General features: G+C 44.0%; 1 protein-coding gene across 1 annotated transcript in view; it reads right to left on the reverse strand.

The window, feature by feature from the left end:
* Positions 1-27,168, reverse strand: part of THBS4 (thrombospondin 4) — a 53,827-nt gene extending 26,659 nt beyond the window's left edge. Inside the window, exons 1-3 of the mRNA XM_018053668.1 lie at positions 26,917-27,168; positions 17,253-17,456; positions 952-1,199 (exon numbers count right to left, since the gene is read on the reverse strand). Coding sequence (XP_017909157.1) covers positions 952-1,199; positions 17,253-17,456; positions 26,917-27,004 — 540 coding nt within the window. The 5' untranslated portion in view covers positions 27,005-27,168. The remainder of the gene's footprint in view (positions 1-951; positions 1,200-17,252; positions 17,457-26,916) is intronic.

The raw sequence follows: 27,709 nt of genomic DNA on the forward strand, positions 1-27,709 counted from the left end.
TCAGAACACCTTGGTACTGGGTTGGCCAAAAAGCTCGTTCAGATTTTTCCCATAACATTGTGCAGAAAAACGCAAATCAACTTTTTGGCCAACACAATACAAGCATATATAAATTAAAGCACATATAATGAAGTAACGAAACAGAAATGGAAAATTGTGATTGTGATAAATAAGACAACAACAATATGGGCCACAGTGGGTGAACATGGTTATTGATTTTAGTATGGACTTCCATATCAGATGAAATTCAGGAACTATGACCAGTTATAGTAATAATTAGAAAAGGCAAAGAATACTAATTATTTATAGGAAATGGAGTATTTCCTATAAATAACAAAATTATATTTTGTTTTTTAAAAAAATTATAGAAGAAATATAGGTGGCAATTTCTACAGTAGGTGCAATGATGTACTGTAAAAAATACCATCAACGTGGCATAAAACAGAAGACAGAAGTGATGTGATATGTAAGGCCTCATGGAAGTAAGTTGGCAGTAAGGTTCTTCTTGTTAGAGATGCTCTAGTAAGACCTATGGAAGAATGTTGTTCCTGGTGCTTGGCAAGTTCCAATCATTCTTTTTTACTTCTATTAAAAAATTATAATTTTATGAAAGATTAAAAATAGATCATCTTACTGCCCTAAGATAGTTTAAAAGTTTTTGCTATTCCTTTTCTACTTTATAATTATATGCCCAAAGTCTCCACTTATCTAAAGGAGTAGCTCTGAATTTTGACTTCACATTAGAATCAGTATTTTTAAAACCACTGATGCCGAGGCACCACCTCCACAGACTGATTTGTCTGGAGTGTGGGCCATCTAGCAGTTGGTTTTTAAGTGCAGTAAGTGATTCTAATATGCAGTCAGAATTAGACCCATTCTTGACCTCAGCCCACTCGTCTGCATTCTCAGAAACCATCTTTCCACTTTGGAAAATGGTCTGTGGGTTCTTACGTGTGCCTTCCTCTGGAAAGTCCTCAGTTCCACAGCCTCGGGACTCTGGGCGAGGCCGGAAAAGGCTCTGGGGAGGTTGTGGATGGAGTCCACGCGGGTGCAGTCCAGGAACAGCTCCACGGAGCCAGCCCCCCGGTGGAGGTTGGTCAGTCTCAGCAGCAGCCTGTGCCTCCTGCCGTCAGCCAGCTGCAGGTTGTTGAAAACCACCAGGTGAATCCTCCCGTCGTTCTTCAGGTAACGGAGGACGGCTGGAACCAAGCACGGACCAGTGAATGACGAGAGGGCTGACTCTGTGCCGAACAGCCTCCAGGTGACAGTGACAAGGCCAGGTCATCGGAAAGACGCAAGCGAGTCAGAACCATAAATGTTCAATATTTTGTATGCACTGGCCACCCACTGTTGCTGGGATGTTTTGTGCTCATGAAAAGAGATGGTAAGTAGTAAGTGTGAAAACAAACAATATAATTTCAGTTCATGATGAGTACACTGAACAAGCAGGACACATTGAAAGTCAACTCACATCCAAGTAAGCTCCTCAGGGCATGAATTCATTAATTCACCAATGTTTCCCGAGCACTACTATGGGGCTGGGTGCTGCCCCTGGTTGTTTTAAACACTTATATTCTATTCATTGCAACCCTATGAAACTGGAATTGACCAGAGGTGAGGAAAGTGAAGCTCAGATAAGCGAAGTAACTTGCTCAAGGATATAGTAAGTGACGGGACTAGAATTTAAAGCCGAGTGTGGTTTATTCCATGGCTCAAGAATGCTAGGCTTGGATGGGGTTTTGTAAGCAGATGTTGAATCAGGTGTAATCTGTTGTATTATCCCTCAGTAAAACCTATTTTCAAATTTTAACAATGCTCAGTTAGAAAACCAAAGGTATCCATGGATGCAAAAGAAAGACTCCATGGGAGAGCCACTGCCTTACATAAAAAGATATTCTCAGTATTATGTGGAGTGAAAAAAAGTTACGGGTCAGTATAGGTTCGCTCCAAAACAAACAAACAAAAAAAAAACTATGTATGTATGTACATATAGTATACACACAGAGAAAATTAGAAGAAAATATTTGTATGGTCATTTCTGGTGCTTGGTGATATGTGTTTCTTTTTTCTTCATTTTCATTGTCTGATCTTTCTATGCAAGAAACTTATGCATTACTTATATAATTCAAAAAAGTTAAAAAAAAGAATTCCACATGTAAACCCAGAGTGTGCTACAATCAATGTGTATGATTCACAGTAAGCAACTGGGACCATCTCTCTTCGGGTGCCTCTTCTGTGAAGTGTAAATGCCAACTCGGTGCTGCCCAGACAGGAAAACCTGTTTATGCTGCAGTACTGCAGAGAAAATAATCACCACTATGAAATTTAAGGGTGTTTTTGAAGACTTCCTCCAAATCCATTCGACTTTCTAGGTCGATTTCCCCACCCTTCTAGACTAGATTTGCTTTTCCATTTGACCATGGCTGGAGGCGGGAGCAGTTGGCATCTGGGTCCGTGGTATAGAGAGAAACCAGGAGGAGTCAGGAGATCTTCCCTCGTGCCCATGGGACCACCACCACTTGCTTACTGAGAGAGAAGGATTGGTGAGACCTGGCAGGACAGACTGCCTAGAAGCCCTTTCTATGACTATAGGACAACACTATGCTTCCTGAAGCAAAGTATTGGTAAGACTTAAATGTGGAATGAGGAGAAAGAAAATAAGACGTGGGTAGACATTCTTGCATGGAGAATCCCAGGGACAGAGGAGCCTGGTGGGCTGCCGTCTATGGGGTCACACAGAGTTGGACACGACTGAAACAACTTAGCATGCATGCATTGGAGAAGGAAATGGCACCCCACTCCAGTACTCTTGCCTGGAGAATCCCATGGATGGAGGAGCCTGGTGGGCTGCAGTCCATGGGGTCACTAAGAGTCAGACACAGCCGAGCGACTTCACTTTCCCTTTTCCTTTCATGCATTGGAGAAAGAAATGGCAACCCACTCCAGTATTCTTGCCTGGAGAATCCCAGGGACAGAGGAGCCTGGTGGGCTTCCATCTACAGGGTCGCACAGAGTCGGACACGACTGATGCGACTTAGCAGCAGCAGCAGCAGACATTTTTGAGGTATTTTAAATACAGGATATAACAGTATTTTTACCCCCTTTTAAAAATATTGTTGAGAATTTATAATAGTAACGGCATGGCTTGAAATTTGAGGCATAAAATACACAGAAGAGGGGGGAAATTGAGCCCAAACTTATGCACTAATTCAATATTTTAAAACCTCCATTCCTTTACTTTTGAAATAGTTTTGTAAATCCCCAGCATTTTTACAGGCCAATGAAAACACTACTCAGACCACCAGACCTCAACCCAGTCACAGACACATACACACACTCAGGATCTCCTTATTTTCCTTTCGGCCACAACCTCTGTTCCTCATATTAACAGTTTAAGAGGATACATAGAGTAGCTTAAAACAAATACTCGTGGTTTTTCTCCCCCAGCTGAGATTTCTGGTGGAATTCAAAGGAGACATATTTTAGTGGACCTCTTGCCTGCTTTTAGCAGGCCTTCCAGGCCATGTGGGTCATGATTTATTTTCATAACTGAATCGTTAAGTTTAGTTTTATAAATACTACCTAATGGAGTAATTTCCACCTAACAGGTGCTCATTAAATGTTGTGAATATGAAGTTTCAATGAATAATTAGATGACTGCATTGAAAGCTTTTCACATATAAATTGAAAAGTTTAGCGAGTGGCAATTTAACATCTACTGCAGACAGCCGAACCTGCTATTGTGATCACGCTGTCATTTAAGGGCGTTCCACACTTCTGCCTTGCTTTGCATTGCACTGCAACACTGAAATAGGTTCCTCCCGCTCCCAGGTCTTGCGACAAGAGCAACAGGGGAGGAAAAAAAGGAAAAGAATTATGGAAACTTCCATCTTTGCAAGGTCTGTTAGCAGAAAAATTATCAAAGGCTTTGACATTTACTACTGTTCACACTTGATCCAATAATTCTCATTTTGCTTATGGCTTTCATTTTTCTTTTTTATTGCAAGTTCCTTACTTCAGTGCTTCTATACTTATTTTAGCTTCAGAGCAGTAACATTACCCAGAGGGTCGGCAGGCACCTGCTCAGAAAACACATTTCCCCACCAGTCATACTGAGCCTAGAGGCAGACTCAACAAGCCAGGAGTCCGCGGCCTAGGACACTCCCTGAGCTTCTTCAGAAGCAGCACCATCAGAAGGGAGAGAACAGACCCAGCTCCCATATTCTCTGTCTGTCCCCCTCACCAGTGCTCAGCTCACCCAATCTTAGCCCCCTCCTCACCACATAGGGGAGCAGAACAGAGGGGAGAATACTAGTCACCCAGCAGGACATCACTTCACCTCCAGAAGGAATGAAAAGTCAGGCCCGGCAGCTGGAAGGAGCAGTCTTCTTTAGGCTCCATCCCACCCCTGCCCCTCAGCACCCCAGGGAGCACTGCACTCAGGAAAACAGCCGTCACTGGGGACAGCTCTGCTTCTTCAGCTAAGGCACATTCTGTTCTGCTTGTTTCTCATGGAAACAAGTTCGCCTGGTGATTTCAACCTGCTTCTCTCTCAGGATGAGCACCAAGAACCCATCTGATTAGAACGAAAGGCTGCAGGTCTTCAAACACATTTCTGTCTCTATGCTGTTCCATCTCTGGGTTTCTCTGCCAGATTCCTGACTCATCTTCCTGCTCAGGGTCTTTTCCTGTGCAGGTTTTCTGGACGGACAGCTTGAGATGCCTACACGACTGTTCTGATCAAACGATTGCCTTCTCAGTGCAATACACAAGCGAGCCAATGGAATCCTTCACTAGCTCCCTAGTGGTTCCCAATTAATGTGTAACTTATCCCAGGACTGACCTAACCTTCTAGCCACCTTCCGTTCTGCTGATCACTGCCAAGCTAGACAACCTGTTTTAACAACTGGTTTTCACGCCTCTCTAGCTTTCTCCAGCCTCTCTCATCCTTTTCTTTCTGTGCTGAGTGTTCTCTTCTCCATCCCTCTCCTTCCTGCTCCATCACTGCTACAAATCGAAAGCCAAGATCCAGCTCAAATGCACCTGACTCCCTCTAGTATTCCATCTTCCTCATGACTGGTAGTTATCTGCCTCATTCCTATTCCCTTTGGAGAAGGCAATGGCACCCCACTCCGGTACTCTTGCCTGGAAAATCCCACGGACAGAGGAGCCTGGTAGGCTGCAGTCCATGGGATCGCGAAGAGTCGGACACAACTGAGTGACTTCACTTTCACTTTTCACTTTCATGCACTGGAGAAGGAAATGGCAACCCACTGCAGTGTTCTTGCCTGGAGAATCCCAGGGACGGGGGAGCCTGCTGGGCTGCCGTCTATGGGGTCGCACAGAGTCGGACACGACTGAAGCGACTCAGCAGCAGCAGCATATTCCCTTAGCACTTGCTCAGTGCTTTGCTAGGTGTACTTTTCCAGCCAAAACTCAGATGCTTTAATGCCTGTGTTACCCTGGGCCTGGAGAGTCCAGTTTTAAAACTATTAAAAGGAGTTAATAAAAGTTGTCTTTCCTACTTCACTTTCTGTTCAGTGGTGGTCAAATAAGAAAATGCAAAACTATAAGCTGCTATACACATGTAGGTACTGGTATATTTGTTTATTTCTTATCTTCTCTACTAGAGCATAAGATCTTGGGACAAGGAGTCTTTTTCTTACTAATTTTCCCATACACCACAGCATCTGAGAACAGCAAATACAACTGTTTGTTGAATGAAAAATAGATAAAATAGAGTATTCTTGTGTTTACTCTGACTTTTTAAAACCCACAGTCTTTCAAAGAAAGAGCAGTTTCTACTGGTTTACTTATATAAATCCTTCCCTTCTAAACTTAGTGTCTGCGTGTACTTGAGAATCTGGAGCCTGATTTTATGGCTACATTTCCATGTCTGGGTACTAGCCTGATAGAGGAACCACATAACCTAGCCTGATTAAATGCCATCGCAGTGACTGGTAGGAGATGAAGCAGCAAGCGCAAGCAATGAAGATGTGAAATATTGCTATCAACTTGAGAAAGAATTTTCAAAAGGTGCTTTTTGAAAAGTGGGTGGACAGGGTAGTCAAAAATATTATGATGTGTTGAATGTCAAGGCTATGAAGCAGGACGCCAGCTTTAAAGAACTGGAAATGATAATATTTTGTCTGCTTGGGCTAAGGAGTTCAGAGTGACGTGGCCTGCCCAGGCAGCAAACTCGGCAAGGTAGTCTGGGGCCTTCTGCTTTGCTTGGCAAATGGCTTTGCTCTTTGGCACTTTTAAAGATATGATGAAAGCCGCTGCTGTCAACCTTTCCTCTTCTTCTTAAATAATTGTATATTAAAAGAGCCTTCTTGCCATTAATGTCTCTTGTGATGGATGTTCTTGTTTGCCTTGACTCATTTGTCTTTATGCCCTATACGCTGGATCTTTGTAACTTTAGTGCTTTGGAAATACATATAAAAGGAAACCCATCAAATTGCTTTTCCTGAAAGTACTGTGGGTGACTCCCAGGTGTGATAAATGCAGTATGTGTGTTTGGAAATTTTTTTCATAGCAGTTTCAACCAATGTAAAGTTTACAGAATACACACGGAGCAAAGAAACCATCCAGCGAACGGAAGCGCAGCAAGTATAATGAACTTCTGCAGAGGGCTCTATGCTTGGATAAGTTATGAGGCATCACTACACAACTACCCGGTAGGGGAGAAAGTTGTAAGTGTGCACAGACTCCCAAGGTCACCTTAGAGGAGACAGTTGGGAGTGTGCACAGAATCCCAAGGTCACCTTAGAGGAGAAAATTACAAAGCAATTTTGATGCCCATGGAACTCTCTCTAGCCTTAGCAGAGGCACAGAATATTAGCATTATAAGTCATCCAGCTTAATATCTCACTCCACAAATCCCTTCAATAAAAAATGTAGCCTCTACCAGCACATTTCCAGTAACAAAGAACTCATTACTTTGCAGAAAAACCCATTTCACTTTTGGAGTACTCCCCAAGATTTTCCTAATTCAGAGCCAATATCTGTTTCCTCTGCCTTCCACCAGTGTGGCCTAATTTTACTCTTCAGGACTATAGACAGATTTAATCATATCCCCAATCGAAGTGATATTCTTCAAATATTTTTAAGGCAACTTTCATCTCTCTCATGTCTTCTGTTTGGCTCCTTGATTTCTCCAGTTCCTTTACCTTTTTGACTTGTGATGTGGTATTAAAAAAAAAAAACAAAAAAACAAAAAAAACAGAGCTCAGAAAGGTGCCAGTTTAGTGACTCTCTTCAAAGTAATCTCTGACTTGACAATGTCCCTATGAAATGTGCTCACAACCAGACAGAGTATGCTAGATGTGGCTGGATAATTAAGAATCCAGGTTCCACAAATCTGGTCACATGTACATATTAATGTACAGTTAATAGAGGAAAACAATAGAATGGGAAAAACCAGAGATCTCTTCAAGAAAATTAGTTTTACCAAGGGAATACTTCATGTAAAGATAGCCACAATAAAGGACAGAAATTGTATGGACCAAATAGAAGCAGAAGATATTAAAAAGAGGTGGCAAGAATACACAGAAGATCTATACAAAAAATATCTTCATGACCCAGATAACCACGATGGTGTGATCACTCACCTAGAGCCAGACATCCTGGAATGTGAAGTCAAGTGGGCTTTAGGAAGCATCACTACGAACAAAGCTGGTGGAGGTGATGCAATTCCAGTTGAGCTATTTCAAATTCTAAAAGATGATGCTGTGAAAGTGCTGCATTCAACATGCCAGCAAATTTGGAAAACTCAGCAGTGGCCACAGGACTGGAAAAGGTCAATTTTCATTCCAATCCCAAAGAAAGGCAATGCCAAAGAAAGTTCAAACTACTGCACAATTGTACGCATCTCACACACTAGCAAAGTAATGCTCAAAATTCTCCAAGCCAGGCTTCAACAGTATGTGAACCGTGAACTTCCAGATGTTCAAGCTGGATTTAGAAAAGGCAGAGGAACCACTCTATTATACAGAGTGAAGTAAGCCAGAAAGTACGTCAGAAAGAAAAACACCATACTAATGCATATATATGGAATTTAGAAAGATGGTAACGATAACCCTGTATGCGAGAGCAATAGAGACACAGATGTATAGAATAGTCTTTTGGACTCTGTGGGAGAGGGTGAGGGTGGAATGATTTGGGAGAATGGCATTGAAACACGTATAATATCATATGTGAAACAAATTGCCAAATAAATAAATAAATATATTATTCTCAAAAAACAAACAAACAAACAAATTGCCAACATCCATTGGATCATTGAAAAAGCAAGAGAGTTCCAGAAAAACATCAACTTCTGCTTTATTTACTATGCCAAAGCCTTTGACTGTGTGGATCACAACAAACTGTGGAAAATTCTGAGAGAGATGGGAATACCAGACCACCTTATCTGCCTCCTGAGAAATCTGTACGCAGGTCAAGAAGCAACAGTTAGAACTGTACATGGAACAACAGACTTATTCCAAATTGGGAAAGAAGTACATCAAGGTTATATATTGTCACCCTACTTATTTAACTTGTATGCAGAGTATATCATGCCAAATGCCAGGCTGGATGAAGCACAAGCTGTAATCAAGATTGCCGGGAGAAATATCAATAACCTCAGATATGCAGATGACACCACCCATACAGCAGAAAGTGAAGAAGAACTAAAGAGCCTCTTGATGAAAGTGAAAGAGGAGAGTGAAAAAGCTGGCTTAACGCTCAACATTCAGAAAACTAAGATGTCACCTGGTCCTATCACTTCATGGCAAATGGATGGGGAAACAATGGAAACAGTGAGAGACTTTGTTTGCTTGGGCTCCAAAATCACTGCAGATGGTGACTGCAGCCATGAAATTAAAAGATGCCTGCTCCTCGGAAGAAAAGCTATGACAAACCTAGACGGCATATTAAAAAGGAGAGACATTACTTTGCCAACGAAGGTCCGTCTAGTCAAAGCTGTGGTTTTTCCAGTAGTCATGTATGGATGTGAGAGTTGGAGTATAAAGAAAGCTGACTGCTGAAGAATTGATATTTTTAAATTGTGGTGTTGGAGAAGACTCTTAAGAGTCCCTTGGAAGGCAGGGAGATCAAACCAGCCCATCCTAAAGGAAATCAGTCCTGAATATTCATTGGAAGGCCTGATGCTGAAGCTGAAACTCCGATAATTTGGCCACCTGATGCAAAGAACTGCTGCTGCTGCTGCTGCTAAGTTGCTTCAGTCGTGTCCGACTCTGTGCGACCCCATAGATGGCAGCCCATCAGGCTCCCCCGTCCCTGGGATTCTCCAGGCAAGCACACTGGAGTGGGTTGCCATTTCCTTCTCCAATGCATGAAAGTAAAGAGTGAAAGTGAAGTCACTCAGTCGTGTCCGACTTTTAGTGACCCCATGGACTGCAGCCTACCAGGCTCCTCCGTCCATGGGATTCTTCAGGCAAGAGTACTGGAGTAGGGTGCCACTGCCTTCTCCGGATGCAAGGAACTGACCAATTGGAAAAGATCCTGATGCTGGGAAAGATTGAAGGCAGGAGAAGAAGGGGATGACAGAGGATGAGATGGTTGGATGGCATCACCAACGTGATGGACATGAGTTTGAGCAAGCTCCAGAAGTTGGTGACAGACAGGGAGGACTGGTGTGCTATAGTCCATGGGGTTGCAAAGAGTTGGATATGACTGAGTGACTGAACTGAACTGACTGAACTGAAAATTTAAGAAACTTTTTTAAAAAGTTGCATCACCCTATCTGTTCATTCATTCAGCAAACATTTTTGAGCAACTAGTAAGTGCCAGGCACTGAGCTCAAAACTGGGTGGTTCTTAACACTGTTGATTAGAATGCTTAGGGTGTTGTTGTTGTTGAGTCTCTCAGTCATGTCTGACTCTTTGCGACCCCATGGACTGCAGCATGCCAGGCTTCTGTGTCCTTCACTATCTCCCGGAGTTTGTTCAAACTCATGTGCCATTGGTGATGCCATCCAACCATCTCATCCTCTGTCTCTGTCTTCTCCTCCTGCCTTCAATCTCCTAGCATCAGGGTTTTTTCCAATGAGATGGCTCTTTGCATCAGGTAGCCAAAGTATTGGGGTTTCAGCTTCAGCATCAGTCCTTCCAGTGACTATTCAGGACTGATTTCCTGTCCAACTCTCCATCCATACATGACTACTGGAGAAATCATAGCTTTGACTAGATGGACCTTTGCAGCAATGTGATGTCTCTGCGTCTTAATATGCTGTCTAGGTTTGTCATAGTCTTTCTTCCAAGGAGCAAGCATTTTTTAATTTCATGGCTGCAGTCACCATCTGCAGTGATTTTGGAGCCCAAGAAAATAAAAGTCTCTCACTGTTTCCATTGTTTCCCCATCTATTTGCCATGAAGTATGGGACTAGATACCATGATCTTAGTTTTGGGGTCCCCCTCAGCCTGTGTATCTGCAATTTCCTTTTCACTACCAGAGAAAGGATTTACATTTCTTATTGTTAAATTTCCTCTGACTGTGGCTTGTTGCGTTACCTTGGAAATCTTGATGGTGGCATCCTATATGTTCAACAGTCTTTTCCAGTTCTATGCCAGCTGCAAACATTATAGAATATTGTCTGTGTTTTCACCCAAGTCAACGATTCACTAAAAAGTTCAATGCCGAAGACAAAGCCTTGTCAGAAAACACTACATACTTTGCTGCAAGGCAGCTTACCAACCCCCAGTAGTACTATTTATCTAGCTCATTCTCTTTTTTACATTATTCAGAAAGGTATAGTAAGTGACTTCATAAAATTGATTTAAAAGTTTAGGACTTAGTTTTAGTAAATCTATCTGCCTTCAAATAACTCTAGCTTTCTTTCCCAGGAAATCCCCAAAGGTATGACTAATAATACAACCCTCTGGGAGTTTGTCTGAAAGTTCATGAAAATTCTTTGCACTTTCTGCATATGGACACTTTAAAACTAAGCTCATTCAATGGTGCCTAGTAAGAATGTAGTGAAAGTTAACAGGGAAAATGAGCACTGGGCCTTCAGTACAGCCTTGCTTTGCTGTGATGGCTCCATAAATAACTAGTATTATAAGTGTCTCATTTTTCCCCTTCAGTATTTGGTTCAGAATTCTAACTATTTTTTTGGCTGTACAACGTGGTTTCCAAGATGTTAGTTCCCTGGCCACGGACTAAACCTGGGCCCTTGGTAGGGAATGCTCAGACTCCTAAGCACTGGACTGACAAGGAATTCCAGAATTCTAACTTTTTAAACTCTTTCATCTCTTTCAAATTGTATCTCTCATTAGCCTGCAAGCTTCAGAACAACCACTCTGAACTATCTGACTTCTCCTATCGCAGGCTAAGGAGCTTGGCTGGCTCTGTCCAGTCATCACCACTAGTTCTTGGAGTTCCCTTCCCTTCCACAGCACCAACTGTTTTTCTGTAGCTGTCAAATTTAGGCTGAAGAAGCAGTCTTCATGCTTTTTCTGAGAGGTGAGGCTTTCGCTAAGGAAAGCCAAGAGTTCACCAATTCATCAGTTTTGGAAGACAGTTTCTTAAATAGTAGAGAGATGTCTCTGTCTGTCTATCTATCTATCTAATATAGGAATCTGAAATTTTTATTGAGCTTCACAGCCTAAAAAAGTTATTATACTTTATATAGGTCAGTTTCTCCAATCACCCTGAAAGGTAGCTATTATCACTCTCACTTTAAAGATAGTAAATTGAGGTTAAGAGCGATTCAGAGATGTTTTCATGGTGACACAGTTGTTAAGACTTTTAACTGTGACTCAAACTCAGGATACTACCTACAAAGTTGTCTCCATGCCAGATTCAAGAAAATCAATCATATTCTCTACCTACCCCCAGTGGTTTCTACAGAATGCTCATTTCTATCAAGATTGTCTCACCTGTGTTACTAATAATCTGATAGATCATTTCCATCAGAAACACTACCTGCATTTCTTTTCAATCTTCATCCAAACGGTCTTCAACACTCATTCACTCAAAAGCGATTCTGAGCCAGACCTACTAAGTGACAGAGCAGGAAGACTGCTTCTAGAGTTTTCCACAACCGGGAATGGTTTTCTTAGCAAAGCTACTCTTCTCAGGCTCCGTTTATTCCACTCAGTCTCTTCATGAGACGCTTCCATGTACAGGGCACTGTGCTATGTGCTGCAGCAGACAAATGGGAGTTAAGGGACGTTCAGTCCCTGCCTTAAGGGGGCTGATAACCAGCTGGAGAAAAGGCATATAAGTCACTCAAATCCAATGCAAATTAAGAGTCGTGGAGGTGCGAAGTTATAAGGAAAGATGTTGGGAGGAATTTGAGATGCACCTTGCATGTGGAAAATTTCAGTATCTGGAGATGGTGCAGGGCAGGCAATGGGGGCAGCAGAGGGCAAGAGCAAAAGGACAGAAAAGGAGAGAGAGCGTGCGTGGGTCCAGGGAGCCGTAGTTAAATCCATCCCATGGAAGCATGGGCTGCATGGATGACTGGAAGGACGGATAAACTGGAAAGGCTGGTTGGGAGTCAGGCAGCAGAAAGCCTTGAAGGCCCAGCAGGGATGTGTGTATCTTACTCAGTTTGGGATGGGAAGTCACTCTAGGTCTCCGGGGTCAGATATAACTAGACCCAAGTTATGCCTTGTGAACAGTAATGAGGCAGCTATGATAAGATGACTTGGAGAGTGAGAAACAGAGAGTGCAGTTCAGTTGCTTAGTTGGGTCCGACTCTTTGTGACCCCTTGAACTGTACCATGCCAGGCTTCCCTGTTTATCACCAACTCCCGAAGCTTACTCAAACTCATGTCCATTGAATCGGTGATGCCATCCACCCCTCTCATCCTCTGTGGTCCCCTTCTCCTCCTGCCTTCAATCTTTCCCAGCATCGGGGTCTTATCCAGTGACTCAGTTCTTTGCATCAGGTGGCCAAAGTATTGGAGTTTCAGCTTCAGCATCAGTCCTTCCAATGAAATTTCCTTTAGAAATCAGACTGGTTTGATCTCCTTGCCGTCCAAGGGAGTCTCAAGAGTCTTCTTCAACACCACAGTTCAAAAACATCAGTTCTTTGGTGCTCAGCTTTCTTTATGGTCCAACTCTCACATCCATACATGACTACTGGAGAAATCATAGCTTTGACTAGATGGACCTTTGTCAGCAATGTGATGTCTCTGCTTCTTCATCTGCTGTCTAAGTTTGTCATGCTTTTTCTTCCAAGCAGCAAGCATCTTTTAATTTCATGGCTGCAGTCACCATCTGCAGTGATTTTTGCAGCCTAAGAAACAGAGTCACAGAGAAACAGAGAGCCCAGTGGCAAACTCCCTTCTTTGCAGCTCTCATAGGAAACGCCTGAGTTTCACATAGGAGCTCATCTAGGGCCCAGATGACCAAACCTTGCTCTTTGATACCGTGCAGTCGCCCTCTTCCAAACCATAACTTTGTGTCTTATTTCCTATTCCAATGTTTTTAGTCACAAGAGATATATCTTGACTTCTTCTGTTTCACTACTCTCCATGAAGATCAGCTGAGCCGAGTCAGCTGAATGATGACTGGGGTTCACCTTCCAGGACGGTGATTCTTCCCCACCCTCCACAGATCACAGCAGGGGTGCACGGTCACCCGAAGGGTCAGGCCACCAAAGATGTCCTCCTGCCCTTTGTGATCTCTTGCTCGCCTGGTCCCTGCTTCACCTACTCCCTACTCACATGACTGTGCTTACCCCTTGCCCCAGCTAGTGACGGTTCTAATCCTTAGGCCGGGACAACTCCACCAGCGGGTTTACTAATTTATTACTCTAACAGGGAAGAGTCAATTCTGACTCCTGTTGGATCTGTTTCTTTGACTTTAACCTTTGCTTTCTGTTGCTTTTGTTATTATAATCATAGATAACGGCCTGCCTCAGGGAACACGGTCCCTCTGCCCGAAAGTTAAAGTGGCTGTGTTCAGCTCACAGGGAGACAATCTGACTCTGCCCATCTGTGCATGGCTGCAGAAAAGAAGTTAACACATGCTCTCCTGTTCTGCAAAATAAGTGGCCTTTTTACTTTACTTCCTCACCTCCTCTCCCACTCTGTTCCATAAAACAAACTGGCATCCAGACCCTGAAAAGATGATTTTTTGGAGACACTCCTCTGCCATCCTCTCAGTCTGCCAGCTTTCTGAATAAAGTCATGTTCCTTGCCTCGACACCTGTCTCACGATTCACCGGCCTGTCATGTGGTGAGCAGAGTGAACTTGGACTCAGTAACACACATCTGCGTTTAATTAATCTGAGGTCATTAATCTGAGGGGGCTGTGAGAGATGCGTCCCAGCTGCTGGTTTCCCTGGTAACTGACAGTCAATCTGATGTCAGTTACCCCTACAAATGGTAGCCTCCCTATCCGCCTGAATGGCCAAGATTGCTGCCATGTCCTGCCTGCTGTCTGCCAGATACAGTGGGATGTCTCTCCAGGACCTTTTGCTGCAGACTTGTAAGAGCCCCTTTCCAGTAAACCAATGATGTGTGGGCTCTTTGTTTACTCTTGAGGTTGGACAACAAGACGTACAGGTGTCCAGGATGCAACCCAACACCACCTCTGAACACCTCCACAGAGAGTTACAACCACACACCACATCTTTTTCTTGGACCTGATGGACCCACTGACTTATCTTTCTTGTTCCAGTCAGAACACACTGCTGCTCCTTCCGAGACCTTTCAGTGATGGCAAATCTCTGCATTTTTTCCTACTGCTCCAGGGAAACTTGAATGTCAAATTCTTCAACTCTCACAACTCTAATTCTGATATAAATTCCTCTTCGTTTTCTGAGAGTTGTCATAGGACTCCTTTAAAAACAAATTTTTTTTTCTAAGAGCTATTTATCTTTTCTAGTAGGCTGGCAGGCGGAGAGGTATTCACAATCATTTCCTCTTTTTTCTCCTTTAACATAGAAATCAGCTGGTGTTAACAGTTGACTCACTGCTGCTGCTGCCGCTAAGTCGCTTCAGTCGTGTCCAACTCTGTGTGACCCCATAGATGGCAGCCCACCAGCCTCTACCGTCCCTGGGATTCTCCAGGCAAGAACACTGCAGTGGGTTGCCATTTCCTTCTCCAATGCATCAAAGTGAAAAGTGAAAGGGAAGTCACTCAGTCATGTTTAGCGACCCCATGGACTACAGCCTTCCAGGCTCCTCTGGTTGACTCACTGATGACTCTTCAAAGTAAAAACATCTACCTGCCCCAGCATTCCCCCAGCCTCTACAGAGCAAATAGAAAGAAATCAGTGCAGGCGGAGGGGGGAGTTTCTTTCTGTTTTTCCACTATGGCAGATTTAGAAGTAGAGTGAGATTCAGCGAGAGTGAAAACCTAGAGGCAGAGCTCTTCACTCTACCGAGGGCCTTTTAGCCGCCAAGCTGAGTGAGCTAAAAGAAAAACCTTCCAGAGCATTTAAAATAGCTTAGGTAGCTTCTTAAAAGAGAAGCTCCTCCTCTAAAGAGCAGGGTGGTTTTTATATATCTTAAACTGAGTAGAGAAGACGAGCTGTTCCTTCAGTAGATCTGAGGCAAAATGAGGTTTTCAGAACCACGGTAGAGAGATGGGGGAAATGACCTCCCAGCATGGCTTCAGGTGGGGCAGAGGGAGCAGGAACGAACCACCGGCTAAATCATGAACCAGGTCCCCAGCTCCTTCCATGACCTGAAACCGCACCTCAGCCCCTGAGAGGCCACGAGGAACAGAGAAAGCAGACTGGACAGTGAGGTGGGGGTGGGAGGAGGGAAGGAGGGTATTGGAGACTGACATGAAGGGAGCCACTAAAACCCCACTCCTTTTTGCTTTTAACTCTATTGTCCTATGAACGCTAAGAATTAGGGGTTTCTTTCAGTTCCTAACACCTGCAGCTGTAAGTGTTCAATCACAATTAGAGTCTGAGAGAGTCTGAAGTGCTCGAAGGATCTCCTCTGTAAAGCAAATTGAAATAAAAAAATCTCTGCAGGAAGGATCAATCCTCCTCCTTTTTTTATTAAAAACATCAGGCAGCACAGACACGTATCTGTCACATTCCTCAATAAGCAGGAACAGGTGCTATCCCCAGGGCACGGGTGGAAGAGGAGGAGATGAAAAAATAGTGACCTTTTTCTTTGGGAGTCATTTCTTAGCATACCGTAGTAACTCACTTTGACAGTGAAACATTTGACAGCAGGGGGGACAAGCAAATGACAGATCTGTGTAAACTGGCACAAAACAGGTAGAAAAGAGAGCTGTTCATTTAATTCCACCTGAGAGATACTGTCTCCATCAAGTCCAGGCGCTGCGTGCAGAGCTAGGAGTTAAGTCTGCCACACGCCTCTGCTGCTGCTGCTGCTAAGTCGCTTCAGTCGTGTCCGACTCTGTGCGACCCCACAGACGGCAGCCCACCAGGCTCCCCCGTCCCTGGGACTCTCCAGGCAAGAACACTGGAGTGGGTTGCCATTTCCTTCTCCAATGCATGAAAGTGAAAAGTGAAAGGGAAGTCGCTCAGTCGTGTTCGACTCTTAGCGACCCCATGGATGCAGCCCACCAGGCTCCTCCAGCCACACGCCTCTACGGGAGCACAAAGAATGGGGTGGGTGGCTATTACAGGCTGAGCACTTGTGTTCCCCTCAAATTCATGTGTTAAAGCCCTGGTCCTCAGAGTGACGGTATGGGAAGTGGACCTCTGGGTGGGAATTTGGTTTAGGTGAGGTCATGAGGGCAGGGCCCTCCTGATGGCATCAGTGTCCTTATAAGAAAAGGAAGACAGAGTTTTCCCTTTCTCTCTCCACCAGTACACACCGAGGAAAGGCCATATGAGGCCACAGTGAGAAGGTGGCCACTTACAAGTCAGCACTCAGGCTCTCAGCAGGCACCCAATCTGCTGGCAGCTTGACCTTGGACTTACCAGTCTCTGGTACCATGGGAAATTAAAGTCACAAACTTTATGGAGTTTATGGTATGTGTTACAGCAGATCAAACTAATACAGTGGCTTAATTGTGCTGGGTCCTGTCCCTTCAGGAACTGGATCCAGAATAACATGAGGATGGGGCAATGTCAAAGTGCATTTTGGCCATAAGCAAGTCTTCCTTCTTTCTCCCGATATCAACTCACCCTCCCTATACAGGTAAATGTATAAGTCGAAGAATTTGGTATTGAAAGCTGAAATGAATGGTGGATGGAACCACCTGAAGGAAAGAAGACAACCCCCTCCCCTGCCCCCCGCCCACCAAATCCTGGAAGAGGCAGAGAGGATTTTTAAGAAAATGATTTCTACAAACTTGCTTACCTTTATTTAAACGTCCCATGACAGTAAATTCAAAATATTTGCTGTGGTCAGCTGAAGAGTAAAGGCCGAAGATGGTGGCCGAGCTTTTCGACTGCAGCTTGAAGGTGGAGATCACGTAGAGCTCGTTCAAAGTGGGGTCTGTCAGGATCGGCTGCAGAACACTTGGGTTCAGCCTCTGGCTGGCGGATGGGAGAAGGTCAAAGACTGGGGAGAATGGGAGAACAAGGACAATCAGTGAAAGGGTTAACTGACAGACAAATGTGAGTTTTGTTGTTTTGTTTTTGAGGGGGGACAATTTTCACAGTGAGCTATGAAGTAACCTGATATTATAACCATTTTTCCACATTGTCAAACTTGCCAGCTGTCTCTTATCGCTCTACGGTGACTGGATATTTGAACTAGAAGAAATATAGCACAATATTCATCACCAAGTTAGAGACCCCAAGAGAAGACAAAATTTGCAAACCCATTTTGCCTGAAGAAGTGACTCTGAAAATGCCCACCAGGAAAAGCACTAAATGTTTAGCATGTGAGGGATCGGGAAAGAACATGGGCTTCCCAGGTGGGGGTAGTGGTAAAGAACCCACCTGCCAATGCAGGAGACATAAGAAATGATGCGGGTTTGATCCTTGGATGGGGAAGATCCCCTGGAGGAGGGCATGACAGCCCACTCCAGTATTCTTGCCTGGAGAATCCCATGGACAGAGGAGGCTGGCGGGCTATAGTCCAGGGGGTCACAGAGAATTGGACACGACTGAGCAACCTGAGCATGCACGCATGCATACAGGTAAGAGCATCCAAGTCATTGCTTTTCCTATGTCCCCTAGCAGTGAATTTCTGCCTTGGGATCCCTCATGTGCCTCCTGGATCAAATCCAACTGTCTCTTCCTGGTCAGTAATAAATGACATGGGGAGGCCATAGAAAGAAAGCATGGACGTCGTGGGAGATGCCGTGTCAACAAAACAATTTGCTGCCTTTGTGGGACCTATGTGTGCCCTCGTGCACTTTCAGTTCTCCAATATGTCTCTGCTAAGAAGTTGTGAGTGTGACAATGTGGGAACAAAACAGTACAACGAGCTTTCTATTTCTTGACTGTATAGCGTGACAGAGTTGGTCTACAAAATCTAGAATCTAAATTTATATTGTGCAAGTCACTTTTGATACAAGCCAGCTGCACTTTTAAACTTTATGAAAGCTATAAAAAAGTGTGTCCAGTTAATTTCAAAGTTTGCAAAGGCCAAATCTGGGTAACTCTCACTAGACTGTTACCTAGCGTTTCTTTTGGTTTATGCAAAATTGTTTGAACAATTCCACAGCCTGCAAGAACTTCAGGCTCCAGAGCTATTTTCTGGATATAATAAGCTGGTTACTAAAGATGGTCATAGTATCCGTAATTTATAGAGTTCTTACAAATCAATGAAATAAGCTTCCTAACAGAAAAAAAAAAATGGGCACATAACATGAAAAAACAATTAACAGAAAAAGTATTACAAGGGCAAATAAGTACACAAATAATGTGTTCACGTGCTTAACTAATGATGAAGGAATTGCTAGCTTAAACATCAAGGTAGGGCTTCCCTGGTGATCCAGTTAAGAGTATACCTGCCAATGCAGGGGACACTGGTCTGATCCCTGCTCTGAGAAGATCCCACATGCTGCAAGGCAACTAAGTGTGTGTGTATGTGTGTGTGTGTGTGCCACAACTACTGAGCCAGTGCTCTAGAGCTCACAAGGCACAACTCATGAGCCCACACACCGCAACTACTGAAGCCTATGTGCCAAGAGCCTGTGCTCCTCAAAAGAGAAGCCACCGCAATGAGAAGCCTGCACAGAGCAGGGAAGTGAGCCCCTGCTCACTGCAACCAGAGAAAGCCCTTGCACAGCAGTGAAGACGCAACGCTGCTGCTGCTGCTAAGTCGCTTCAGTCGTGTCCGACTCTGTGCGACCCCAGAGACGGCAGCCCACCAGGCTCCCCCATCCCTGGGATTCTCCAGGCAAGAACACTGGAGTGGGCTGCCATTTCCTTCTCCAATGCATGAAAGTGAAAAGTGAAAGTGAAGTCGCTCAGCCATGTCCAACTCTTAGCGACCCCATGGACTGTGGCCTACCAGGCTCCTCCATCCATGGGATTCTCCAGGCAAGAGTACCGGAGTGGGGTGCCATTGCCTTCTCTGAGTGACAGCAGCTTGGGCTAAATGTATTCACTGCTTTTGTTCTAGCCAGGAAACAAGACAGGTGAACAAGGCCCAGGTTAGGGGATAGACATTGTCTCCCAAGTCTATGCTGCTGCTGCTGCTGCTACTAAGTCGCTTCACTCGTGTCCAACTCTGTGCAACCCCACAGATGGCAGCCCACCAGGCTCCCCCATCACTGGGATTCTCCAAGCAAGAACAATGGAGCGGGTTGCCATTTCCTTCTCCAATGCATGAAAGTGAAAAGTGAAAGTGAAGTCGCTCAGTTGTGTCAGACTCTTAAATAAATAAACATTAAAAAAACACATTAAGGTATTATTTTCCTCATCAAATTGAAAAAACAATAAATACAACAATACCCAACTGTTGGTGAGAATTCGGGGAACTGGGTACTCATATACCGGTGGGTAAAGATTTACACTAAAATAAACACTTTGAAGCCAGTTTAAAAAACAGTATCAAAGACCCCAAGACACACATGCTCTTTGCTTTAGTGACTCTACTAAAGAAATTTATCTTAAGAAAATAATGGATAACACAGTAATGTATTTAGGTACAAGGAGATTCACCACCAGTATTAATTCTAAAGCTTCTATATAGGAAGGCGTTGTGTGAAAATCTAATTGGAAGAGGTGGGATACCTGGATCTTTGCTGGCATAGCATTTCACCTCTCTTTACCAGAGATGGTAGGGTTTGACAGAGACTACAGGGGTTCAGCCATCCCAAACCATCCTGTGGCACTGCAAATGTTCAATAAATTATTTACAATTTCAGAACACTGGACATAATCAAGTGTCCTATGCTAGAGCCCCAGCTAAATATATTTTATGCTGCGCTTAGTCTCATCCAATTCTTTGTGACCCTATGGACTGTAGCCAGACAGACTCCTCTGTCCATGAGGACTCTCCAGGCTAAAATACTGGAGTGGGTTGTCATGCCCTCCTCCAGGGGATCTTCCCAACCCAGGGATAGAACCTAGGTCTCCTGCGGTTTCTTAATTGCAGGCACATTCTTTACCATCTGAGCCACCAGGGAAGCCCAAGAATACTGGAGTGGGTAGCCTATCCCTTTTCCAGGCGATCTCCCCAACTCAGGAATTGAACTGGGGTCTCCTGCATTGCAGGTGGATTCTTTACCAGCTAAGCTACTCAGGAAATTTTGGTCCATCCAAAAACAGTAATACTATCAAAAAGGGTAATGCAGCTGAATACTTACATATGGAAAGATGCTCATGATATATTATGGGGAGAAAGATTATCACAGTAATCCAAGTCTATGCCCTGACCAGTAATGCTGAAGAAGCTGAAATTGAACAGTTCTATGAAGACCTACAAGACCTTCTAGAACTAATACCCCAAAAAGATGTCCTTTACATTATAGGGACTGGAATGCAAAAGTAGTAAGTCAAGAAATACCTGGAATAACAGGCAAATTTGGCTTTGGAGTACAGAATGAAGCAGGACAAAGGTTAATAAGAGTTTTGCCAAGAGAACACACTGATTATAGCAAACACTCTCTTCCAACAACACAAGAGAAGACTCTACACATGGAAATCACCAGATGGTCAACACTGAAATCAGATTGATCATATTTTTTGCAGGCAAAGATGGAGAAGCTCTATACAGTCAGCAAAAACAAGACTGGGAGCTGACTGTGGCTCAGATCATGAACTCCTTATTGCCAAATTCAGACTGAAATTGAAGAAAGTAGGGAAAACCACTAGACCATTCAGGTATGACCTAAATCAAATCCCTTACAATTATACAGTGGATGTGAGAAATAGATTCGAGGGATTAGATCTGATAGACAGAGTGCCTGATGAACTATGGTTGGAGTTCGTGACATTGTACAGGAGACAGGGATCAAGAAGAAAAAGAAATGCAAAAAGGCAAAATGGCTGTCTGAGGAGGTCTTACAAATAGTTGTGAAGAGAAGTAAAAGGCAAAGGAGAAAAGGAAAGATATACCCACCTGAATGCAGAGTTCCAAAGAATAGCAAGGAGAGATAAGAAAGCCTTCCTCAGTGACCAATGCAAAGAAATAGAGGAAAATAATAGAATGGGGAAAACTAGAGATCACTTCAAGAAAATTAGAGATACCAAGGGAACATTTCATGCAAAGATGGGCACAATAAAGGACAGAAATGGTATGGACCTGACAGAAGCAGAAGGTATTAAGAAGAGGTGACAAGAATACACAGAAGAACTGTACAAAAAAGATCTTCACGACCCAGATAATCATGACAGTGTGACCGCTCACCTAGAGCCAGACATCCTGGAATGTGAAGTCAAGTGGGCCTTAGGAAGCATTGCTACAAACAAAGCTAGTGGAGGTGATGGAATTCCAGTTGGGCTGTTTCAAATCCTAAAAGATGATGCTGTGAAAGTGCTATACTCAACATGCCAGCAAATTTGGAAAACTCAGCAGTGACCACAGGACTGGAAAAGGTCAGTTTTCATTCCAACCCCAAAGAAAGGCAATGCCAAAGAATGCTCAAACTACCGCACAATTGTACTCATCTCACATGCTAGCAAAGTAATGCTCAAAATTCTCCAAGTCAGGATTCAACAGTACATGAACTGTGACCTTCCAGATGTTTTAGCTGGATTTAGAAAAGGCAGAGGAACCAGAGATCAAATTGCCAACATCTGCTGGATCATGGAAAAAGCAAGAGAGTTTCAGAAAAGCATCTACTTCTGCTTTATTGACTATGCCAAAGCCTTTGACTGTGTGGATCACAACAAACTGTGGAAAATTCTGAGAGAGATGGGAATACCAGACCACCTTACCTGCCTCCTGAGAAATCTGTATGCAGTTCAGGAAGCAACAGTTAGAACTGTACATGGAACAACAGACTGGTTCAAAATTGGGAAAGGAGTATGTCAAGGCTGCATATTGTCACCCTGCTTATTTAACTTATATGCAGAGTACATCACGAGAAAATGTTGGGCTGGATGAAGCACAAGCTATAATCAAGATTGCCAGGAGAAATATCAATAACCTCAGATATGCAGATGACACCACCCTTATGGCAGAAAGTGAAGAAGAACTAAAAAGCCTCTTGATGAAAGTGAAAGAGGAGAGTGAGAAAGTTGGCTTAAAATTCAACATTCAGAAAACTAAGATCATGGCATCTGGTCCCATCACTTCATGGCAAATAGATGAGGAAACAATGGAAACAGTGTCATACTTTCTTTTCTTGGGCTCCAAAATCACTGCAGATGGTGACTGCATCCATGAAATTAAAAGATGCTTGCTCCTTGGAAGAAAAGTTATGACTAGCCTCGACAGCAGATTAAAAAGGAGAAACATTACTTTGCCAACAAAGGTCTGTCTAGTCAAAGCTATGGTTTTTCCAGTAGTCATGTATGGATGTGAGAGTTGGACTTTTAAGAAAGCTGAGGGCCGAAGAATTGATAAGGCTCTTGAGAGTCCCTTGGAAGGCAGGGAGATCAAACCAGTCCATCCTAAAGGAAATCATTCCAGAATATTCATTGGAAGGACTGATGTTGAAGCTGAAACTCCAATACTTTGGCCACCTGATGCAAAGAACTGACTCATTTGAAAAGACCCTGATGCCAGGAAAGATTGAAGGTGGAAGGAGAAGGGGACGACAGAGGATGGCATGGTTGGAGGCATCACTGACTCGATGGACATGAGTTGAGTAAACTGTGGGATTTGGTGATGGACAGGGAGGCCTGGTGTGCTGCAGTCCATGGGGTCACAAAGAGCAACTAAACTGAACTGAACTACAAAAAGAATTGAAAACCAATATGACAAGATGCTAACATGAATAGCACCTATCTCTCATTTGCATGATTATATTTACATTTTAAACTTCCTTTTCTTTTGTTTACCCAATTTTCTATTTGTTCTTTTTTTTTTACAATGAAGTTGTATTGCTTTTGTAAGAAAAAATAGTTATAAAAGAAACAGGTAAAAAGCCTGGTTACTTAGAAATGTCTACTCTTTTTATAAGATGATCTGTCTTCAGATTGGATCTGTATTCTTTCTTTCATGTATACCGAGAACCTTTCACAATAATGAAATTAACACTAGCAATGTTGGAAAGCAGATTATCTATTATGTTCTTTCCTGTGTCCCACATTCCCCAAACGTGAGGATTGCTGCCCAGGGTACTTCAAGAAAGGGTGGAGAGTTTTTAAATTTACAGAGAACTGGAAAATTTATATTTTCACCAGTAAAAGAGAAGGGAAATAAGACAACATATTTAAAAGTTCCCTTTAGGACAAGACATCTTCAGGAAAGAGACGTGTGTTTCAAGGATGGGAACAGCATGCAGAACTAAACTCTTGGTATTCCTGATTCTTGCTTTGACCATGATTACATCACAATTCACCTCAAACTAAATTAATCACATTTCAACCTGTATGGTTCTTCCAATCTACTGACTTCTCTCTCAAGAGGCAGAGTTGGGATTAGTTAGTAATGAGCTTGGAGAGCATTCTGAAAAGGAAATGAGACACTACAAGTTTCTATTAATGTTATTACACTTCAGTAATAGTTCAATCTTCTAGTAGTGTACAGGTGAAATTATTGCTACCAATGAGCCCAACCACCAAATCATGAAAATCAAATACTTACTAATACAAATAGCAAGACAGCTCAAAGGAAAAAGGAGAGAGCAAATTTTTCAGCTGAGCTGATAATTGTAAGACTAATCAATTCAATAAAGGCATCTATCAGAAATTTGACTTAATCAGATCATCTACAGCAATTAAATTAACCAGATCATGTAGGCATAGCCTGATTTCAAGTCTCCACAAAACAAGCAGCTATGTCTCAGGAAAAGCAAAATCCATACCTGCACATCATGAAGTTGTGTGTTCAAATGTCAAAAATTCGAGTAACGCAAAATATTAGACCCATGAATTCAAACCTGTTAAATAATGTCTGCAATAAGAAAGTTTCTGAACTGTGCTAAAAAGCTTCCTTCTGACACCAAAAGCAAAGGTAACAAAGAAAAGTAAACAAGGGAGCCTACGTCAAACTAAAAGGCTTCTACACAGCAAAGGAAACCAGTGAAATGAAAAGGCAACCTATGGAGTGGGAGAAAAAATCCGCACATCACATCTCTGCTGTAAGGGGTTAATATCCAAATCATATAATGAATTCATACAACTCAACAGAAGAGACACGCAAAACAACCAAGAACTACAACCAAACATGTTTAAAATTGGGCAGAAAATCCAAATAAACTTTTCCCCAAAGAAGACAGACAGCCAGCGTATACATGAACAGATGCCCAACATCACTAGTAACCAGAGAAATGCAAATCAAAACCACAATGACACATTACCTTACACCTGCTAGAATGGCTATTATTTAAAAGACAAGAAACAGCAAGTGTTGGTGAGAATGTGGGGAAAAGGGAACCCTGTACATCACTGGTGGGAATGCAAGGTGGTGCAGTCACTATGGAAAACAGTATGAAGGGTTCTCAAAAAATTAAAAATAGAACTACCATATGATCCAGCAATTTCACCCCTGGGTATTTATCCAAAGAAAACAAAACCATTAACTCTAAAAGATACGTGGAGTTATTCATCACAGCACTATCTATAATAGTCAAGATATGAAAACAACCAGTGTCTATCAGTGGATGAATGGATAAAGAAAATGACATATATAAAGGTGTAGACACACATATATGATAGAATATTATCCAGTCATTAAAAAGGAATGAAATCTTGCCATTTATAACAACATGGATGGACTTCATGGGCATTATGCTAAGTGTAATGGGGATAAAATCAGGTATGATCTCATATGCAAAATCTTAAAAACAAACAAGAAGAATCTCATAGAATACAGAGAACAGACTAATGGTTGCCAGAAGTGGGAGTGGTGGTTATGGGGGTGAAACAGATGAAGAGGGCCAAAAGGTACAAACTTCTAGTTATAAAATAAGCTGTGGGGATATAACATAGAGCCTGGTGACTACAGTCAATAGTGCTGTATTGCATATTTGAGAGTTGCTAAGAGAGTAGATCTTAAAGTCTTCATCACAAGGGAAAAAAATTGCAGCCATGTGTGGCGACAGATACTAAATAGACTTGTGGTGAAGGTTTTGCAATGCATACAATGATCAAATCGCTATGTTGTACACCTGAAACTAATATAACATTATATGCCAATTATACATTAATTTTTTAAAAAAAGTGTCCTTTCTTACCTTCCCAGAAGCAAGGTTGCAATGAATAAACTGCAGGTTTTTAAACATTTCAACTCAAACTAAAAGCAGTCCAGTACCCCCTGACAATAAATTCTGGTAGCCTGGTCTAGAATCAGAATGAGTTGTTAGGCGAAATGCAAAGTTTAAACGGGTAATTACTGAAGTGGGAGGGGAAGGGACCAGGATAAGCAATCTTGACTCTGGCTTTCTAGAAAAAGCAATTTTTACTTCAAGTTTTATTTCCTTAGCTCTAAGGAAATTAACCCCAGGCATCAATTTCAAACAGATGAAGGCGATCGCTGGCTAGCCAATTAGAGCCCTACGATCTTTTCTTGGTTAAATAACTTCTTCCTTTCGGTCTTCCCAAAATTCTGTTTAAGCTTAAGTGCTTTCTGCACAACGGTTCTTTTCACAAAGAAGTTTGAAGACTGATTATCCAAGTGCTTTTCAAATTATTTATCGAATTTTTAACCTCTGTAGAGAAAAGACCCATTTCTTAGCTTTCCTGTTCAATTTACCTCCAGAATCAAGTGAAGTGAAGTGAAGTGAAGTGAAGTCGCTCAGTCGTGTCCGACTCTTTGCGACCCCGTGGACTGTAGCCCACCAGGCTCCTCCGTCCATAGGATTCTCCAGGCAAGAATACTGGAGTGGGTTGCCAGTTCCTTCTCCGGGGCGGGTGGGGGGGTCTTCTAGACCCAGGGATCGAACCCAGGTCTCCCGCATTGCAGGTAGAAGCTTTAATCTCTGAGCCATCAGGGCACAGATCAAGCCAGTTCCCAAAGCTCAGAAAAAGGTCAGCGGCAAGGCAACAGAGTAATACTGCGCCTTTCTTGGGTATGTGGCCTCAGACTAGGCTAACATCGAAGGCTTTAGGATGTCATCGCCGAGGGGAGGGCGGCCCACAGAGCCGCAGGGCACAAAATCCAGATTTCACCGTACTCCAGACAGGACGTGTTCGAGGTCTAGGGCCGCGCTACAAGCTTGGTAGTGAACCCCACCTCTTTGCCTAGATTGAACATAAATTTTACACCCCCAAACTATTGTATAGGGACTTGATCTCACCGCCAGTAAATCGAATCCCCGAAAATTCTAATCTCTAATGACCGCTTCCAAGCACAATACGCTTTCCCTCGGGCCCCAGAGGCGCAGTGAGGTGCCCAGAGGGACCCAGGAGCCCAGGGCGGAGCAGCGCGCGGGGCGGGTCCCTCCGTTCGCCCGCGCGGAGCTGCGGGACGGCGGGCTCGGTGGCCCGGAGCCCGGCTCGCACCCACTTACCCTGCGGGGCGGCCTGGGCGCCGGCCCCCAGCCAGGGCTGCAGGGCCAGGTGCAGCAGGAGGAAGGCGGCTCCGCGCGGGGCCAGCATGTTGGCGCGGCGCGCTCCCCGCGGGCGCGCGGGAGTCTCGGCAGCGGGGGCCCCGCCTGGGCGTGCGGGCGGCGCGCGGCCCCCGGTCGGGCTTCCCGCGGGCGGCGCAGGTGAGGCGAGCGCGGCGGCGTCCGGGCAGCCGTCGGGGGCGGCGCTCGGGTCCTGGCGCGGCGGAGCGGGGTGCGCTGGAGGCCGGGCTGGGCGCTTTATGGTCCGGCCGGCGGGGCGGGGAAGGGCCGAGGCCGGGGCGGCCCCCTTGGCCAGGATCCCCTTTGGCCGGGAAGTGTGGGGGTGGCCGGAGCGGCGGAGGGAAAGGCGTGAGCCTGGGGACTGGGGACGCGAGGGCCCCCTCCGCCCGACTCGGGTCTGGGGAGGTGGGCGTGGTCGCCGACCCCGGACGGACCGGGAAGTTAGGAGGATGGGGAGGGCGGGGATGGGGCTGGGAGGAAAGTGAGGACACGCAAGACAGAGAGGAGAAGAGAGGGGAAAGGACGCAGAGAACGACACTGACCCGCTAGCTTTGGGCACCGTCCGTCCCCCACCTCTCCTTTTCTGAACGGAACATTGTTTGGACAAGCTTTTAACGCCCGTCTTGGGCTCTGCGGGAACTTCTGCCTCCCAAGGTGGTCCGGTGAACAATTCGTTTCTTTTATTTCTTCAAGCTTGTCTTGAATACTTCAGATGATGAATATTTTCCCCATCAGG

Source organism: Capra hircus, chromosome 10 (assembly GCF_001704415.2).
Source record: "Capra hircus breed San Clemente chromosome 10, ASM170441v1, whole genome shotgun sequence".
NCBI lineage: Eukaryota > Metazoa > Chordata > Mammalia > Artiodactyla > Bovidae > Capra > Capra hircus.